The sequence below is a fragment of the Phaethon aethereus genome (assembly GCF_964289735.1).
Source record: "Phaethon aethereus genome assembly, chromosome: 17".
Lineage (NCBI taxonomy): Eukaryota > Metazoa > Chordata > Aves > Phaethontiformes > Phaethontidae > Phaethon > Phaethon aethereus.
In genome coordinates this window covers 9,039,503-9,059,699 of record NC_138593.1, presented here as the reverse complement: position 1 = coordinate 9,059,699, position 20,197 = coordinate 9,039,503, and the positions used below count along the sequence as shown (strand labels likewise).

At 41.1% G+C, this 20,197-nt stretch overlaps 1 protein-coding gene across 1 annotated transcript in view; it reads right to left on the bottom strand.

The window, feature by feature from the left end:
- Positions 1-11,043: 11,043 nt before the first annotated feature.
- The window catches only part of ARVCF (ARVCF delta catenin family member), a gene marked incomplete at both ends in the record, with an annotated part of 165,429 nt that continues 156,275 nt past the window's right edge, over positions 11,044-20,197 (bottom strand). Inside the window, 4 exons of the mRNA XM_082007844.1 lie at positions 11,044-11,145; positions 13,231-13,322; positions 18,638-18,691; positions 19,897-19,987. Coding sequence (XP_081863970.1) covers positions 11,044-11,145; positions 13,231-13,322; positions 18,638-18,691; positions 19,897-19,987 — 339 coding nt within the window. The remainder of the gene's footprint in view (positions 11,146-13,230; positions 13,323-18,637; positions 18,692-19,896; positions 19,988-20,197) is intronic.

Sequence of the window (20,197 nt, the reverse complement as noted above, 5' to 3'; positions counted from 1 at the left end):
TGAAGTAGTAAACAGATTAAAATAAACACAGTAACAGACAGATAACAAAAGGAGTGAGCTCTTTCCAAACGAACACCAAAACCACATAATATCAGAGATGTTGAGAAAATGCTGTTTATCCCCTCATATTTACTTACCCCCTCATTATATTGTATATTTGCAGTATGTGCTTTTTAGGGGCAGGGAAAGCTGCTTACTCTGAAGGGCTATGTATGTTTAAGACGCTGTATAAAAATAAAGACCAGAGAGAATGCGTTTTACCAGGTGGGTCCTGCACACCTTGGTTAACCTCAGTGCTGTTAACACTATGTGAATAGCGAAGGTTGTTACTGAGAAGATACAAAGCCAAATCTGAAGTTTTTAACTCACCTGGACAATGCAAAAATTCACCGGCATTTCCTGGCATGTCCTGCTGTGATTATATGAGGCAACGGTCACATTTATAAAGAAAAACTAAAAAACAATAGAGCAGGCACGTGACTTTGTTTCCCAGGAATTCTGCACTGCACTTGGGATTTCCAGCCTTGGAACAGCCACAGAAAGATCCAACAGAAAATCACTGAAAATGTGAGTGAAAATCAGAGTGAAAATCAGGGATAACCCTTCTCATCTCTCCCCTTACGGATACTTTCAGACTTGTTATCAGCTTCTTCCTTTTATAGCCCACCTTACTGAAGTGGCATCTACCCTGGCCGGTGTGCTACAGCAAATCCATCTCCAGGACACCAGTAATAAGCACAGCAAGGAATTGCCCAATAGTATAAAAGAAAACTAGAACAGGCTAAGGCGAGAGTCTCAGTTTCAAAATGGACCAAGCAAACCATGGTGACTTGGCCAGCTTATAATGTGTACATTTCACAGGGATATGAGAAGGCAACATTATCACAGTTTCTTAACAATTTAAACTCCGTCACACTGAGAAAGACACAAGATTACACTGGATTAGATTATGCAGAAGCACCCCCTTGTGACTCTGTTGTATTGTCCTGCATAGGAGCACACACTGACACTTCAATCTCACACTGTGAATGTCAAGGATTTGTTCTGTAAGCTTGCTTAGTAGCCCATCCTCTTGGTATTCAGGCTCAACTGAAAGTCACTGGGCCAAAGTCCTTCAGGTGATTCCAAGCAATTTTTTCAAAAATTTGCAAAAGTGAATAATCTTTAAGCCCATTTACTGGCATACAAAAGTTTCTAGAGCACACTGGAAAATCTGGATATATACAGTTGACCAGAAATTTCATCTGTACACCTAAGGTCATGACTCCAAAGAATCCTCTTTTGTTTCTAGCTTTAAACACTTTTGCTCCTGAACAGACACTCCTGCCATAGCAGGGCACTTAACACATACTGATAAACTAACCAAAGTCTCGGATACATGCTGAAGGATGCGTAAGAGTAAACAGGTAGGCTGCTCTGCACTTTACAAGAGAGGATCAGAAAAACTCATTCCTACTGCTAGTTAATGGCCAAAATTACCATCCGATAGACTGTCAAGAAAATTAGGGAAGGAGGAAACCTGTAGAGTTAGCATGGATATTTCAAAAGATGCATTAGTGAATAATGCATGTGTAATACATGTGCAAATGTAAGAGCAACCTTTTAATATAAAAAAAGGTATTTTAATTCATTAGAAAGGCTCTCCCACATGGCAAATTGTAAAAATAAACACAGTGTATGTATCATCAGATTATTTACAGAATTCCATACCCAAGAAAATTTTTTCAACTTGACCACACTTCTGAAATAATTATTGGTGGCAAGGGATGAAAACGAAAAAGCCTGACTGTTTGCATGACTGATGATTAGAAAAAAGGCTTTTGGTCAGTTGAGCAAATATGATCTGGAGTCACTGACACCTAAATGTGAAATCTCCCAGGGAGAATAGTTACTTTTCCAAATAAACTCACACTTTGAATTCTGGGAGAACAAAAAGTAGACAATGGATCTTCTAATTCAAATATATTCTAAAAACCTACTGAGTGTTGCTGCAACATCAGCCTATTGCAGTTAGAAGACACAACCTATTCTTGCATGAAGCAGGTATGGAACTGTGCATCTGGAAGAATGCGTTGTAAGACTGGCCACTGAGAACATACCACTGAGAGAAAGCTCCCAATGGAAAGAACTCCCCTAAAATAACACACAGCTTTCAGCCAATTCTCACAGCTCCTGTCACAAATGGCTGATCCCACCAAATACTGCTAATTGAGATCTATTCTCCAAATGAGACGCTACTCTCTAGGTTGTCTTAGAGATTCAGGCAACATGTGAAAGTGAGGTCTGGTTTCTGCCAGAGCCTCTGTTACCTCAAAGGGACATGATGTTTGTCTTTCAAAATATTGAACTGATTCTTTAAATCACTGTACAAGGGAGGAGGACGATTTATGAGGAAGTGAATCCCAGCACTAGTCCCTTCTGCTTCCTAGTTTAATACCAAACTAAGCATGACAGTAACCATGGAGCAATCCTTACAGCAGAAATTACTCATCAGAGCAAACAGCAGTCATCATACATTTGTACAGGAGCTAGTGCTTCCTCCGATTGATATGAGGAAGTGAAAAGCACCCCCCTGAGGAATTTTGAGCAATGAATCAAGCATTAGATGCAGTGAAGGGAACATACAGAAACCCCTAGTAGAGCAGTAAGGGAGAGACCACTGAGATCCCAACTCTCCCATCAAAGGTGACACCACCAGGGCAGTGATGCATGCTTATTTGGCTGAGTAGTCAATCAATTAGGAATCAATTATAAGATTATCTTATGAATAACAGCCAGCTATGCTTGCTGTGCATGTATACTAAATGTAGCAAAAGAGTTTTAGTCTTTGCCTGTCTCTACAGCTCAGTTAATGGTCCTATTGTAAAAAAAATCCCCTCTGTCAGCTCGTACCAGAATGAGATTCTGCCATTGCTGTGCATCAGCGACATGGAGACCTTCACAGTTAAGACACTGGGGACAGAATAATCCTCCAAGACACTGCTGAAACCTGAAAGAGATGAAGGCTGTGATATTTCTTCCTCATTGTTACCAGGTTAACCTTTCACCTGCAGGACTCACTGCTTCCATTTGCCAACCTGCGATAAGCTTGACATGAAATCACTTTGACAGCTATAAAAGGTCAGTTGTGGAAACAACGTATTTGTTTTATCTCAGTACCTTACCTACAGCACCTGTTACTCATTGCCACATTAGTGCATCCACAAAGAAAAAAATTGGATTCCTTGTTGCAGCAGAACACCGATACCTAGGAGCAAGATGCTAAACCCAGGAGCCCACATCTTACCATAGCACTTAGGAAAGTAAATCCTCCAGCTGCAAGAACAGAATCTGGATATGTTTTTACAAAGCTCCTGAGGATGCATTCAGGACATATGAAATAAGGAGGCAAGGCAAGCTGAAGATGACCTTCCAAATGCTGTTTGCAAGCATTCACAAGTTAATGGAACCTTACGGTGCTGTGAATGGTACAATCAGGAATTAACATATGGCACATTCTGTTACTGGCAATGATTCATCAACCTTTCACTCGCAGAAAACCTGACCTCCACTCTATCTTTAAGTCCTTGCAGAACACTTATGTCAAGATTTACTGCCAAGCTTCCTGAAGGCACAGCGGTAAGTATGATGTGTTTAGGTGCCTGTCTCCCTATTGATCTTATCAACACAGCTGAATGTGCCAGGGAGAGCCAGTCCTCAAGAGAATTAAGACCTGTTGGTAACTGGCTGTTACTCGAAATACCTTGTTGACTTTTCAGTACACCAACACAGCACAAATGTAAATTATTTGGCACATTCCCCAAATAACAATTTCTCCTGTCAACTAAACCTCCTATGTCACTACAATAAACATAAAGATTTTCTGTTATTCTTACATACTCATACTTATTAGAATACTTGCAGACATTTCAGAAATGTGGAATCTTTGTAAAATTACATGGATTTTATGACTAAATTGGGAAAGGTTAATAACTTCCCAAGTAGAAAAGCTATCAGCAAGTTAGGCATGTGGTCCCAAATGCCCAGGCCTTTGAACAGTGATGCAGATGTCTTTCCCACAGAAATATGCTTGTATATTAAACAGGAAAAAGACCCATGATCTACAGTCCAAGGTCCTTACAGGACTTCATGCTACAACTCCAGCATATGGCAATGAATAAAAAAACTTCAGCTATACTAGTTTAAAGGACATTCCAATTGCCCTCATTACCACTGACCTTTTACTAACGCCAAGTGCTGACCTGAGCTAGGGTTGAATAATCCCCTGCCACAGAAAGTTGCTGTTGCAAAGCCAAAGAGTATCTGAGATACCTGATGTTAACAAAAAGATAACAAATGGCACATGTATTCTTTCCAGGCATGGTTTATTGAAAACACACCAAATTGTTATCCTACATACCTGGTTTCTAACAAGCATTCTACTTGTCTGCATTATGGAAAGATCCTATAATAATAATACATTCTGTCACGGTAACATTTGTTCTATGAAAAGCATAATCCACCTTTTTTTTCCTCTCCATACCTGTAAAATCAAACCATTCTAAGTGTTTCAGTTTATAGTACAATGTAAATACAATGCAAAATTCCACCAGTCTAAACTACAGAGAGAATGTTGAGCAGTATTACAGAAAACACATTGTTGATTTTTTTTTTTTATTCTCCTACCATGAAAATTTTAAGGCACATGATAGTTACAAACACATTAGCTACTAATTACCAGTAAGCTTCTTAGTCTAGTTATTTTGTTTTTCTGAACAGTAAGAACCAGATTGGCAGGCCTTGTAGTATCTGCGCTATTTTCCTCCTCACCTTGGACTTCAGAACATCCTACCCTGATGTAAAACTTAAGACAGAAAAAAAAGGTTCATAATACCTTCCCCTTAAATGCACTAGATTAGTTACTGTAACAATAAATCAGAGAATTTCTGTCAAAGATAAGGAAACACCAGATTTTAGAGGCATCAAAACCCTCATCAAATCAGAAATTTTGTGACAAACTATGCCTATATAAACACCTTCAAAAACTGTGAGAGCACGATTCCATCCCAGCGCAAAAATGCTGGCTGAAGTTATTGGCACACTATAGTTTTCACTGAGTGGGCAGTCGGAAAACAGAAGAGACTATAACCACTCTAATGTGCCCATTTGGCTCTGAAGCTTTGCTTACTTGAAAGGTTTAAGATGTGCGCCTCTCACAGGTTAGCTGAGCCGATCTGCTCAACTTTAAGGCAAGTAACAGAAGCTAACTCACCACCTTTAATCTCACGGAACTACTCTAGGAGTGAAAACTGCTTTGCACAGCATAAGCCTTGCATGCTAGAAAGCATTACGGAAAACTTACTCCTTAGAGTTAGCAAGAACTTACTCATCTGCTGTAACAAACATGCCACCCCCTGCTTTCTTGATGTGTCACTCAGGGGAAGTCAGTCCCTTTTGTGATGTCTTGGCAACAGAGACAAGATTTGCTTTCCTGATACAGATGCATTCAGAATCAGTATGCCTGAGTGCACGAATAGAACTAGGATGGGGAGGTGTTTTGCCCAGAAGACACTGAAGATCAGGACCTCTGGCTGCCCAAGCTGTTCCCCGGGGAGCACTTCAAGCTGGCAACACCATCTTGAGCTGTCAGGTGACACTTATGGCTAAACTGCTACTTAACTCCAAGACAGAAACAAACTGTCCTAAAGTCTTGTCTTTCCACTCTCCTCCTCAGATTCTGCAGACAGACCAACCTGGGAAGCTGTAAGCACAAGTACAATTGATCACACACTCAACAGCCAAACTTGATGAGTCTCCAGGGGCGTCTTGACACACAATGGTTTTTTTAAACCTCCACAGCTTAGTGAAGATGCTTGGGAGATGTGCAAGCCACATCCCTGGGAAGAAAGTTCTGCAGTAATTACTTGCCATCAGAAGTTTCCCTCTCCCCTAGGTTATCTCAGCTCTCGCTGGGCCAACACATTTCCTCCTCCTCTTTAGCAGGAGTCTTGCAACACCATCGCTTCCTTCCACAACCATCTCTCCCACTAGAACATCTGCAGGTAGAAATCTCTTCTACCCAAGCCCTTAGCAGGCAGATTCCCTCCAGTTTTCACAGTGGAGCCAACAGGAAAAGAGGAGGTCACATACCTGAGCCCTAAAAGCCCCTGCCTGCCTTTTAGCAAGAGAATCTAAACCCTACTGCAGCTTTAGTCACACACACTGCCGCTTTCCCTTCTTTACATACAGTCCCTGCTGCCAAAATACAACAATTACGGGTTCATCCACCCACATCCCAGAACAGCTCAAAGAGCCAGTCGCACTTGCGCCAACAAGGGGAGAGGTAAGGGCAGGTGCGGGCACACATCCCACCAGCGCTTTCCACAAGTCAGCTTGTGGCCATAGATAAAAAGGACATTAAATCACCAGACCTTGTTCAACCTATCTTGCTTTGGACTTCAGCTGGTGGGCCAATAATACAAGGCAACAGTCTCACATGCAAGTCACCCCCTCAATCCACTTTCCTTCCTCAATATCCAAACAAGAGTTTGGTGAGAAGAAAAAAAACCACAGAAATGTAAATGATGGGTTATTGCTACATACTTGGGAATCTGTTGTTATTGTAAGGCATGGGAAGGGCAGGGGTAAGATGTATGATTCCCAGGGGAAGTCTTGGCCCACAGACTTGGTATGTGATTTCTTGATATACCATCCTTTGCTTTTCTGTAGCAATAAACCATATTGTCAGCTCACAACTACGCTGGCTGCCATGAACACTTACACCCAGGGAAACAAAGAACAGTTTGCTACAATGACCGGGGCAGCCAACGCCATCTAACCTGACAGGCAGGTTTGCTATCACAGGATGCAGTTTAAATAGGAAAAAGACTTTTGGGAGAAGTGGGATAGGGTCTGAATTTGCTTCTCAAAGACTCCTCGGTGTTGTAAGCCCACTAATGACAGAGACCAAAGCAGATTCCAGTCCAGATTTTGAGTGTCCCTGTAGTGCCCCACTGAGAACTATGGGATATCTGGGACAGGAGGTCATGGACATAATTGGCCCCTAGACACTTCACTTCCCCCTTCCTGCAGTTTTCTCTGTTAACCTCTTGCTGGCTTTGAAATGTCTGTACAATAACTAAATCACAAAGTCTTAGCAGAGACTCCTTTCAACAGTCAGGTCTTTATTTTAAGTGAACTTTTTCCTCAGACTCCTTTGGTAAATTTATGGTTTGAAGTAGATCAGGGACGGACAGACTGACAGCACGGCCCTTCTCTTACACTGTTCTAATCAGCTACAAAGCAGGTTCCATTGCTAATTACTGAACGTTTTTAAAAAAATCCTTTCATATACAAAAAGAATACACCAAGTACATAACCAAAAGTGATATAAAACTCTTCTGTGTAGCTTGGTTAAAAGGGTCTCCGCATATTGGCAGAACAAGTATGAAAAGAGCACCATTGATATAATATACAGTCAGACTATGTATCTGGTTTCATTGCCACACTTTATGTCTACACATAGAGAGGCACTGCCCCGACACAAATGCAGATAATCACAGATGTATCTCCTTGATCCGCTGAGCATCTTTGTCCCAACAGGACTCTCATGCAGGTGAAAAAACAAATCTTTGTTATCTTAATTTGCTCAAAGCAACTTCACCTTTCCCAGGATCCAGAAGTGACCACTGCAACGTACGTGGAAGATGAGGGTCAAAAAGGGAGGGTGCGATGGAGCACACATATCATCCAAATCACTGACAGCTTCTAGCATCAGTCTTTTTCCCTGAATCAACAAATGCTTCCCTTTCCTGCAAACTACTTTACATGGTTTTGTTAACCTATCCTCTCACAACAATATATATATATAGATATATAGATTTTTTATTTATTTATATATATGTTTTCATGTCAAATTTTTTAATATACTCAGGAAGATACAAAGCTCTTGGTACTTGCTTTTTTTTAAGTTTTAATATTTTTTTACAAAAATTTTAGATGTTTACTACTACAGTAATATTTTGGGGGAGGTGAGGTTGTTGGATATTTCCCCTTCTTAATTACAAAGGAAACGGCAGGCACTGAAAACCGCAAATGATGTTTACTAGATTCAAAAATGTGCTTTCCAGTCACACCGTTTTTAGGAGCTTGTTTAAAATAAATGTGGCAAAGAACAGTGGCAACCAAATAAAATCAGCAAAAGTCCTCTGATGCTACTGGTGAGACATTGCTTCCTATTCTCATCTGCTGCCCTCCCTTAACGAATGCCTGCAGAAAAATCAGTGATCTGAAGTCATTTAGTTCACGGCATTACCAGATACCATATATGCAGAGTACGTTCTTGTCAGCTAAAATTCCCCCTTACACAAAGCAGACCTTGGCATCTTAGAGGACAACTGTTGCACATGGGTGATTTTCACACCAACTGAAATACGTAATCTTGAAACAAAACCACAGGAACACAGAAATCATGATGATTATTTAAAAAACACCAAACCAGTTCCCTTTGTGGCATTTTTCCTCACCATCTATGGCCCAAAGCAAACATGGATCCAACAGTGATAAATCTACTATCAAATACAAGTGACAGACCCCTGGAAAATTTATAGTGTGTTCAAAATAAGACATCCTACGAAAAAGCTCCTATTTTCTTCCAATGTGTTAACAGCTATGGAGAAAGAAATTGTTAATCATCATCAGTGGAACACTGGTACATTTAAAATGTAAAAGCTCCTTATTGCAATCTTTGAGAACTAGAAAATAAAAAGCTAGCCAACTCCGTTTCTCAGCGTAGATTTCTGACCCAGGGACACCGAAACCTTCGATAAACTGCTGTTCAGAATGTGGAAATAAAAAGAGCCATTACAGAATTCAAAAGGCAGAAGTACTGTACACCAGCTTATAATGATAATATAGCACTGTGACTGATACAGCTTACTCTAAAAGCAGATTATACAGCTCGCATCAATTTTGTCATCCACTCTCCAGTTCATTTGACCAGCGTTTAATAGTTTTTGTTCTGCATTTTCTCCCTTCCCTGAAATCCAATAAACCCACTCAACATTCCTGCATTTTCTGTGGAAAGAATGAAGAAAACCTAAACATTTTCCAAAAAGCCTTTAAAAATGTTAGATTCACAGTTCAAAAGAAATCCCCTAAAACAAAAAACAAAACAATGAGTCTCAAACCAGAAAAGTGCTATTATCTTCATGGCTACACCTATGATACTATTTCAAATATTCTGCAGTTTCTCTTTCACTTGTGAAGCTGTCGTCTTTGCTGCCACATGACCTTCACTTCTCACACTTGGCACCATCCACACCTAACAGTCACCTAAAAATGCAGCCAGCTAGATGGAAGCTTGGATTCTCTTTTCTTGCTTGCTTGCTTTCTTCTCGCAGGAGTGGGAGGGAGGGAGAGGTGGTGGCTATTTCTGGTGGGAATGTAACTGAGTTAAAAAGCAAATTGTCTCGCTGTAAGGCATGGTGCTCCGGGGTTGGCAATGGCAGTCTGCCGCGTTTTCTCCCCGCATCCTCCTAGAATCTGCAGCCTGGTCAGTGATGCAGCGCCCTCCAGATCTGAATGGCAGTGGTGACTGATGAGATCCTTTGTGTAGATTCAATGTTTGTTTCTCCCCCTTGTTAAAAAAAACGTGGTTGGACTCTAGCCCTGCAAAATAAAGTCAAAACTGATTAATACCAGCAAGTAACATGACCTTGGCGATCTCCATCACCCAGTGGTAGGACAGTGACTGGAAACGCCAACCTATCCCCAATATATGGGCTCCTTGAAGGGTACGCCTGAGACAAAACCAGCACAGACATCATTTTTCAGAGTCTGTACTCCACCTGTAAGCCTTCACTGCTCAGAGGAAGAGTGCAGGAGTGGAGCATATGGGCACTACACACATAGGTTGGGCCAACAAGGCTGACCACACAGTGCTGACCAGCTGTGGGAAGCCAGTGCTGCCAGGGCCTGTTCTGTGGCTACATAAGAGTGTTGGGCAGTGCTGAAAGACTGCTCTGGGCAGGTGCTTCCAACCCAGGAACAGAAACAATCTGTAAACACTCCGCACTTATACTAGACTCTTAAATGAAGAAGCAGGGGGGAAAAAATACACCCAAAAACACACAGAGTTTTCTCTCCCACTAATGCAAGTGTTTTCCATGTAGAATTATGGGAGCGAATGATGCTTTGGAATTTGGGCCTTAAAGGCCTGTTGTCCACTCTTACGGGAAAGTTGCCCCGTGCCTTCACAACAGTCACTAAGACTTTCTTTTAGTCGTAGCCAGGGGCACAAAACCTGCTGTTCTGAATGAAGTGTCACATCTACTGGATTGCCAGAAGGTGTAACTAGGGTAGAGGGCTGTCCAGCAAAACAGCAGGAGACAGCTTAGCAGTGGCAGGAGCAGAGAAAGGCCAGTGACATTGCTGAGGAACTTGGCACGTGGCAAAGGCAGGTAACCAGAAAGTGACAAAAAGGCACCTTTCTTTATTGACGGGGCGGGGGGGAAGGAATTGAGAAGTGGGAGTTGTGGGTCAATGTTTATTGTGTGACCAAAATCATCTCTCCTTGCAAAGTTGCAAAGTAACTTGTGTACAGCCAGCAGCTTTCCTGCAGGTGGGCAGGGCTGTGTAATTCATGGGTACCTCAGGGGACATCCATAAATAGTCAAGGATATGCTTTTCCTTAAGTCTGAGGCTAATCCTTATAATGAGCATAGAGGGGGAAAAAAATGGTGGGAAGAAGGAACACACTATTCAAATTCATTCCCATGGGCTAACACCAGAAATCTTTCACATTTCATCTGACAACCAATCATTCAGGATATTAATTTTCTGTCTAGTTATTTGACAGGTTATTTTTTAATCAAACAGTGGTGTTTGCATTTCATTAAAGATACACTGAATAATATAAACACTACTTTTTTTTTCAAATGTATTTTCATTTGTCTGAAAGGACCCAGTTAGCCTCGAAGAGATTCCACAGCGATACAGATCATGCACGAGACAAGTTAATCACTAGCACCAATTACCATTAAAAGGACCTACCATGCATGCAAATTAGACCCAGGAGTCAACAGGCTGGGGTTTAATGTCACAGGCATCCACCAGATTCACCGAAGCCCTGTTACTCCTGTTAATGTTTTTCCTATTTGTGTCATTCTGCAGCACAGGGTGAGGAGTTAAAGGCAAAACAGAGTGGATTAATCAAACAAAACCACCAAACAAGTCAGCTTAAAGGAGCACGAGGGAAAACTAGTGGTAGAGAAAGAAACAAGATCAGCAAAGGCACGATACTAACAAAAGCATCTGCAACAGTCAAAAGGCTGCACTTCCCTGCCATGATTATTCACAATTCTCGACCACCCTTGAGCCTCAGAGCCATTGTTATGAAACAGTTCAGAAGCCAGAAGACCCCACAGATAGATTTCTGTTTCACAGCATAGGGAGAAAGATGAGTAGCAGCTACTCAGCTCTCCCCAGCTGAGGGCACGGCAGCGCATACCTTTGAGGTGTACAACAGCCTCAATTCAGGTTACCCTCTGTCTTTGAAACCAAGAGGCAGCACAGACTATGGGAGAGACATTGATCGAGGTGGAATGCTTTTTCTCTTTTTCTCCTGAAAGAAAGTAGCTACACACCAAACTCTGGGTTGTGCTTCACTTCAGACATATACACTGGAGTTTGGGCTGCTTATGTGATTTTGAGGGTTATATCAGACCACTTTAATGGATTTTGAGTGGCAAAAACAACAAGTATTTGTTAATTTTCCTGCCTTAGCCTATTTTCCTTAGAAATACATTTTCTGTCAAGCTCCTGTTGATCAACATTCTTGTATCACTTAGTGAATCCATTCCCACTGCATCCTCGCAAAACATATTAGAACTGCGATGAGGGAACTAAAAGGTTTATTTTGTTGATACTGGTTCAAGGAGGGCCATCTTGTGCCACACTGGAGAAGGGGGGCACACTGCATGACTTAAGTAATCAGCTCAGTCTTATCAGTTCCAAAGACAAATGAAGGAGCACAACCATTTCTACCAAGAAGTCCAGCTGGGCAGCCTTCAACAGGGTGCAGCTATACCCAGAACTGGCAAACTGAAGAGAGTGATCTGTGCTTAGAAAGTGACCAGCTGGATTGAAGCCATTCTCCAGCAGAACACAGCAGGAAATGCATGACCAGGCAGGTTAATAACAGGCAGACTGATGCAGCAGGACATCTTCGTAATTCATGATATATGGAAATATTTTTCTCAAAAATAACATTTTTAGTTCCCTAGTTCAGTAATAGGGGGGTTTCCTTTCAATTGACTGAAGTATGATTGTTTCCACTGAACATCAGTCACCTGGATTTTCTGATATTATCAGTAACGTGCTGAAGGTTATTAAGGACAGCGTTCTGCAGACTAACAATAGTGTTTCCTACCACTGACTCTTGGTTCACTCTTCTTCCCCTTCCTCCTCAAAATTACTTCCCCAGGGGAAAACATAAGCTTGTTTTGAGGCCAGGGAGAACTGACCACCAAAGCATTAAGCAACTTTTCCAAAGGTCTGCTAAAAAGGCATAGCAATGCAACAGAAGTTACACAGAGCCTACTAAGCCACATTTGCACACAACCCACAATACAAAGAGCTTTGTGAAGCAAGATTTTTTTTTTTAATTATAAAGTTGTCTAAATTTGCTTTTAGAAGGCACACACGTAACTATGTAATTCTCTCCCTCCCTCTCCATCTCCTTGGCCCATGCCCATATTCCTCTGTCAGGACTGTGAATGAGTGCTGAGGAACCAAATACTGTTCAGCACACTGCTGTACACAGACACACAGGCTCACACCTACGTCTCATGCTGAAAAAACAAAGCAGTGTGACAGTCTGAAGTGACTATTCTCAGAACAAAGTCTTGAGCACTCTTATATGCTTTAGGGCTAGGGAATCCTGCCTGGATGAGGGTGACAGAACAAACACTTCCTATTTTTACCTCATCTGTTTACAAGAATACAGTGATTGCCTGCATTTGCTCCTGCTCTGGAAAGCAGTATTTTGGTTTTATTTCTGGTTAGCCCAGTGCTAAGTTACAAAATGGTGCATTTAAAAAAAAAAAAAAAAAAAAAAAAAGGGAAAAAAAAAAAAGCAGCAGCGCCCTTTACAGCCTCCTGGTGAGCCTATCCTATATTTCTTGCTAAGGACACCAGGCGTCCTTTCTTTTAAAGGCACTAACTAGCATTCAGCAGCAAGAAGCAGCTCACTTTTAAAGGTTCTTTCTCCGAGGGATCCCCTGTGTTATCACTGGTCTTGTATTTGCGTTCCTTGTCCCGGTGATCGATGGTGGAGTACCCATCTGAGGAGAAATAATACGACAGTCAGGAATGAAACACAAATAAGAACAAAGCCAGAGCTGATGCTAGCAAAATTCTTCAGCAAAGAAACAGGAAAATGAACTATCACAACCTGAAGATGCTGGCAGCCTGCTTTTCACATGTGCTCCAGCTCTGAAATTTCATTTTTACCAGCTTAAAACAAAACAGAAAAGCCCTCTTTTTATATCACTGCCAGATGCTGGCACTCATTAGCAAGCAGCACTGTTTTCATCCCAGTCTGCTGCAGTTTTTAGTGTGCCCAAGGAAAGCAGCAAGTTGTCATCTTGCACCCTGTGGCTAATGAGCTCCAAATTCAGCCCAAATCTTGTGTTCCTTGCTTAGCCACCTGATTAATTGGCTGTGTTCATTCTTTGAATGCTCTGCAGCATGTTCCCACTCTTCCTGAGCCTGACTACTAGCAGGACATGACAATAATTTGGAAGAGTCTCTTTCAGAGCACTGAGAAAAAGGGCCTGTTGAGTTGGAAGAAATCTTGATGCAAATCCTGCCGTGCTTGGACTATCTTTCATTATAAAGTAGCACCTGTTGGTAGTTTTGCTCCTGACAACTAAGAAACTTTGAAATTGTGATGAACACAAGGAAGAAAAGTATGAGAGGATTTTATAAAGAAATGGCTCTATTTCAGAACCTTTGCTTTGAATCATTGTCAGCCAATGCAAATCTTAATTTGATGCATCAGATCTCCTCATTATCCATGAGGATATCCATAGATCCTCTCCTGCTCTGCTTTGACAGCATTGTAATCTGGAATAAATGACACTCAAATTTATAGTTCCCTGTAGGCTTTTATTTTCCCCTATGTAATTGAGGGATCATTAATGTTTTCAGGTCCTGACAAACTGGGTTCTTAGAATACCACAAAAAGGTTTTACATAAACTATCAAAATGCTCCTCTCTTGGTTTATTACTTGCCTGCAACAGGTCGTTACGAAAAAGCCAGTCATGTTTTTTGTGGGGTTCCCACGGTATGAAGAGGCACTGTTTGCTCACGTGACAAGAGCACATGCAGTAGTGACTTGTACCAAACACAGTCACAGAGCAGGGTCCTAAATGATGTTTATGCTGCCCACAGCCAGGTTTGTTTTAAGAGATCTGTAGTTTTTCTATGTACCTCATGAATCAAAGTGCACACAGACCTGCAATGAGCAGCTGAAGTAGCATATATTTATGACATCACGGATAGTAACAGATTATTTAACCATGCTGCCTAAAAATAACTAAAGAATTTTGGAGTTATACATGTAGTACACAGGTCTTAAAGCATGAAAATAATTGCTACACAGAGCTTTACTTACAATTATTTGCTGACAGTGAAAATGCCTAACATTCTCGGCTATTCCTTTCAAACAAGAAGAAAAAACCTAAAGCCTACCAGCTGCATCCAGCCACCCAGCCAGCATTTGTGGAGGAATGCATGACCAATAATTCTCTTTCAAATGACAGGCATGAATACTGCTAGTAAGTCATATCCTAATCTAAAGATTCAACATTTATTTAGGAGTAAATAGTTCACACAGGTATGTGTTTAAATGATGGAAACATGCTCACTCCCAAAAAAATCAAACTCGCAACCACTAAGCGGTAGCTTTTTACAATCTAATATTAATTATACTCACAATGCTATAATGGAACACTTTGCATTTTTGTGGTGCCATCATCATGGGTGATCCACAAACATTTTTTAAATGAATTGCCAAGATACAAAGGAAACATTTAACCTATGCCCAGAAAGTAACAGCTGCTATGTGAAGTATGGCAGCCCTGATACTTCCCAGGGAGCAAGGTTAGAAGTAAGGACTGTAATCACAAAAAATTAAAAGCACCACAGATCTTTAATACTACTAAAAAAAACCCCACAAAACCCCACGCTTAGTCAGGACAGTAGCAACAGGATGATCAAGCTTTTGCACAGGGGCAGTCATCTAACAACAAAGAACGGTCAAGAACTTTGTTCTTCATTATCTAAGTTCCAACCTGTTTTGCAATTCATACTGTCAGCCCACTGTTGTGTGGTCTGCATGCTGACGGTGCTGCACACATCAGCACTAATGGATTATGTGTTTCTAAAAACCACACACTGTGCTATGAGTCTGTCAAGATAAGCAGGAGCAGAGATAGAAAGTTCATTGTTTGACCTAATAAAATGAGAAATATCTTGAAGGAGGCTGCATCAGAGAAGTAACACCTTAGTGCAGTGCCTCAAGGACCACAGCTCTCCAAAGAAATTAATGAGTACTGTTTCTCCCATGTTTCAGATTCATTCTAAAAAGTGATCTGAATTAACTCTCCTTCTGTGGCATTGAGGAGACCTATACAGATCTTAACTGCTCCAGGATATAAAAGTGCATAATTCTGATTTAATACAATCCAATGTATAGACAAAAGTTGTATTGGTCAATAGAGGCACATCCCATTCTTGACTTTTTTATTCCTCTCAACTTTCTGCTTGTTGTTTTCTGTATTGCTTCACTCAGTATCTCCCATTCACTCTGCAGCAACATTTTTATGTCCTGTAACAGATTACAGGACCAAATGCCTGGTGAATGTCAGTCCATCCGGGCCCTCACACTGCTCTCAACTTATAAAGATCAAACTTCGGGACCCATCAGAAAGGAGGAGGAAGAAAAAGGAAGTAATTCCTGAAGATGGGCATGTAGGACAGGGGCATCCGAACTATGTGTCTATGGTCTGAGCAATTCTCAGCTCCCAGATGTTCTCATCTGAATGACTGTAGGTTAACTGAGGCACAGACACTTTTAGAGAACTCACAGATTTGGCATACAGCCTTGAGATCACAGTTCTGCTGCTTCTACAGACAGCTCAAGGTCACAGCTGCCCTCAGGTGGCACTGTGACAATAACCATTGATGATCTTCAGATTACTCTGTGCAGAGCCACTAGTCTGGAGCTGGTGAAGTCTGACAGACCTGAGCTACCTCTGCACTGGGCTGTCTACTGCATCCCACAGGAACTCATAATACATGTTTTCCATCTCCCAGGATGTCCACGGTCTACCCAGGCCCTTCCACTGCTGCAGACAAGAGGAATCTGACTAGTCTACTACTGCCAGCTGATGGGGAATGTATCTTTCTGCCTCCCTAGCCACACTGATAATGAATTAATTTCCTTTACAGAGGAGGAGGACCCTCACAGCATTAGCAAACAAGCTGAGGTACCAATAGCAATTTTCTTTTTGCAATCTTGAAAAAGAGTCAGCATGGGTTAACACTGAAGGCCCAAGCACCAAGACAGCTGAGCCCTGAAAAAAGAAGCAATAAATGAGTGTCACACAGGCGGTGACGTTTTGGAACAGTCTTGTACACTGCAGAGGAGCAGGATGAACACTCTGGGCTGGAAGGACCTGGCTGAATGGATGGTACCTCTAATGAGTGCAGCAAGCAAATCCACTGAATTCTGCACTGACACACTGTACAATGTGTTTGAGGCAATTACAGTTCAGTACCAAAGCAGTACACCAGAAAAATAATTATGCAACCTGGAATCTGAATTAAAGGAAACGGACAACGCAAAGCTGGAGCAGATGAGAATTCTAAAAGATAAAAGTAGAAAGACCTTAGGGCAAGTGAAGTCAGGAAGACAGGAAGCCAAGGGAAAGACACACAACTGAAATCAGGGCACAAGACTTTCTGCAATAAAATGAAATAAAAAGATAAACTGGGATGCCAAACAACTTTCTCTAGTAGTCTACCATGCATTTTCTTTGCAAGCAGAAGTGAGGTCACTCTCTCTGACTCAACATAGACTGGTGTAGTGTATGTGAGGATACTGGAGGTACAAACTCAGAGGACTGCATGTTGATGTTCTGTTCCTTATATCTGCCAGTTCACTCCAGAGTGGAAAAAGAACAAAAACTCCAGAATACAACAGTTCACAATAAAGTTAAAATCAGAAAATATAGTCTAGAGCAGCTCCTCATGTAAGTATGCCCACAAGGCAAAAAAATATATGGCATTTGGAAGAGCCTGAAGGAAAGAGATGAAGTACTAAGTTGCTGTTCCAGCTCCTTGGAATTAAGGACAGTAAACTGGATACATTAATTTAGTCCCTTCTCAGCTGGTCTCTGAATCAGCACGAAGTTATAGTCATATTGGAGTTAAAAGGCACTCAAGAACTGGAGTCTGGAAAACTTGACAGATTTCATCTTCTAATAGCGATATAAAGATTGGAGAACAGAACAGCCCAGAGAATCTGCCTGATGTTGTACATATGCTGTTATTTTGCATTTCATTTTGTACTCGGAGCTGTACCAGTAGCTCCTGAAAGCATAAGGCAACAATTAATATTGAGACCATAAACAATCAGCACTGCCCATACTACAGCACCTGCTAGCACACAGCTATTCTGACAGGCAATCTTCTCTGAAGTTATTTTCTTCCATTGTGAGAACAAATGTTTCAGTGTTCCTTTAGGCAAAATACATATGGACAGTTGATTCATGGCAGGTGGCATCTCATTCTTCTAACAATACAAAAGATAATATATACCTGTTATTTTAACTTCTGAACATGTTTGACTTTCAGCTTCGTTCTGACTGGCTATTTTTTTCCAGCTACAATCACAAATAGCAGTATATTAAACTGTTTGATTTGGAGGCATTAATATAAATATTTAAGTCAACTGGAAGAAGTAAAGCAAATTCTCAAGAGACCACACAGCACCTTTATCTACCTCAGTAAAGAAAAAAAAACCCTCTACAAGTCTTAAACTACAGAGCTTATCAATCTCAAAGCACTTCACTGACAGTAGGTGGCTGTTCTCAGCCTATAGGAAAAGTCAGGCTTGGCTAGATGCAGGTAAATGAAAAGTGGAGCCAGGAATATCTTAGATACTAACTTATTTTTGGTGTTACCTACAAAGAACAAAGGCAGAATGGATTTAAACACAAGCATTACATTGAAGTAAAATTTCAACTCTTTTTTTCCTTCTGAACCCCCAGACTTCCAGATCTGTAATAGGGAATGCAGCTGCCTGAAGCGCCAGAGACTAGAATGAAAGCTAGGTCAGTATATCTCCATTATATGCTTAAAGCAGTGGAGAAATTGGTGTGTACGTTCCACATGTATGTAAGAAAAACGAAAAAAGACATGGGAAAAAAAAAAGATGACGACCAATCTTTTGTAAGGTAACGTTCTGTTTTTAAATGTCAGCTTTATCCATCTGAAAGAATATCACCTAGAGAAATAGCTGAACTTTCCCGTGAGTGACAGTGTGCTCTATTGAAGCAGACAGAGGGTTTGATCTATGACTGAATTCACCTGGGCCAAGTTCATCCATAGGTATCATATCGCGACTCCCAGCTTTCTCGTTATCTATAAAACAGAAACATTGAAATGACTTGAGTTACATTTGCTTTTCTCAACAACTGGTAGCTTTAAATTAGTCATAGGACCAGAGAGGTCCATAAAGTATTGAACACAGAGACCACAGTGAAAAAAACGAACCCAAACTATTCAACTGTTATCTATTCCAAAAGAGAAGTTTGATTTAAGCTCTCCAGAGTGCATATGTAATCCTTATGTTTTCTGCTTTGGCACTGCAATATAGAGCTCCCTTTCTTCAAGTCATAACAGAAACTGCAATTCTGCTTTGGACTACCTACTGCTATTAACAAGTTTCTCTCTGGTCTCTCCAGAATAGAAGAGAGAGTAAGTAAGTAAGGTGCAGCTTCACATGGCCCACAATCCAATCTAGCAGCTTGATGAGCCAACAGAAAGCTAACCCACAGAGAAAACAAGAAGTTTATTGTCAGATCAGCAAACTGACCCAAGTCATCCTCTGTCTGCATAATCTGCCAGATTTAATCAAAGCCAGGGAAGGTGGGAACAGAGAGGGCTGTCCTTTTTGCAATAATCTGCAGTTAAACCAGGTAAAGTGCCACATGGCAAACTCTGCTGTAGGAGACTAAAGATTTCTGAAAAGAAATTTTGACATCTGAGTGTTAGAAACTAGAACCAGATTCAGAGACAAAGCAATGACAATGAAATTACAGCTGGAGCTACACCAGCATTGGTACGGCTGCATTAGGCTTCATAAACAAGCACAAACAGGTTTAGCTAGAGTCTGGGTAAGTCATCTCCAATGGAAAAAACTGAACGGTAGAGGAAGAAGCACTGCCAAAACAAGCACATTATTTAGAAAGGAAAAGACTCCAGTACTGAGTAAGGGGTAAGGCCAAACCTACTGCCTGGCTGAAGGTGAAATTTATTAATATGTAACATTGTCAAACAAGGCTGTTCATTTTGAAGTTCCAACTCACGTCTATCCCAAATTCTCCCAGGAAGATTTAACTGATTATGTTGCATAAAAGTTGAGAAAACAACATCAGTAGTGTACATTTCACAAGGGAAGAATACTATCCCTACCTAGCTAATAGGACTGATCATTTTGGGACTGTGGGGTAAAAACCACCACACATAAAATACATTTTTAGCCCTTCATGCCATAACACAGGGGTGGCAAATCTAGAAAACAAGCAAGCAAAGCACAATAGAAAGTGATAAAGAGCAGAACTGACCCTGACTTTTATCCACCAGAGGCAAAGTGCTGTCGTCATAGCCAGACCTGCCAGCAGTACCTTTGGAACCCTTTGGAGTTGCAGAAACAGACTACAAGACAAAGATCACATAAATACAAAATTGAACAAGAAAAATGAACAAACCAACAGTATGGAGAGAGATTATGGAATGCCGCTAAGCCCCCCTTCTGTTGATAACATGGCACTGGAGTATTTTTTATTTTCATACAGATCTGTTGGTGGAATTTTCTTCCTGTTATCTAAATGGCAGCATTGTTAGTCTGCAAAAGGAGTAAAATCT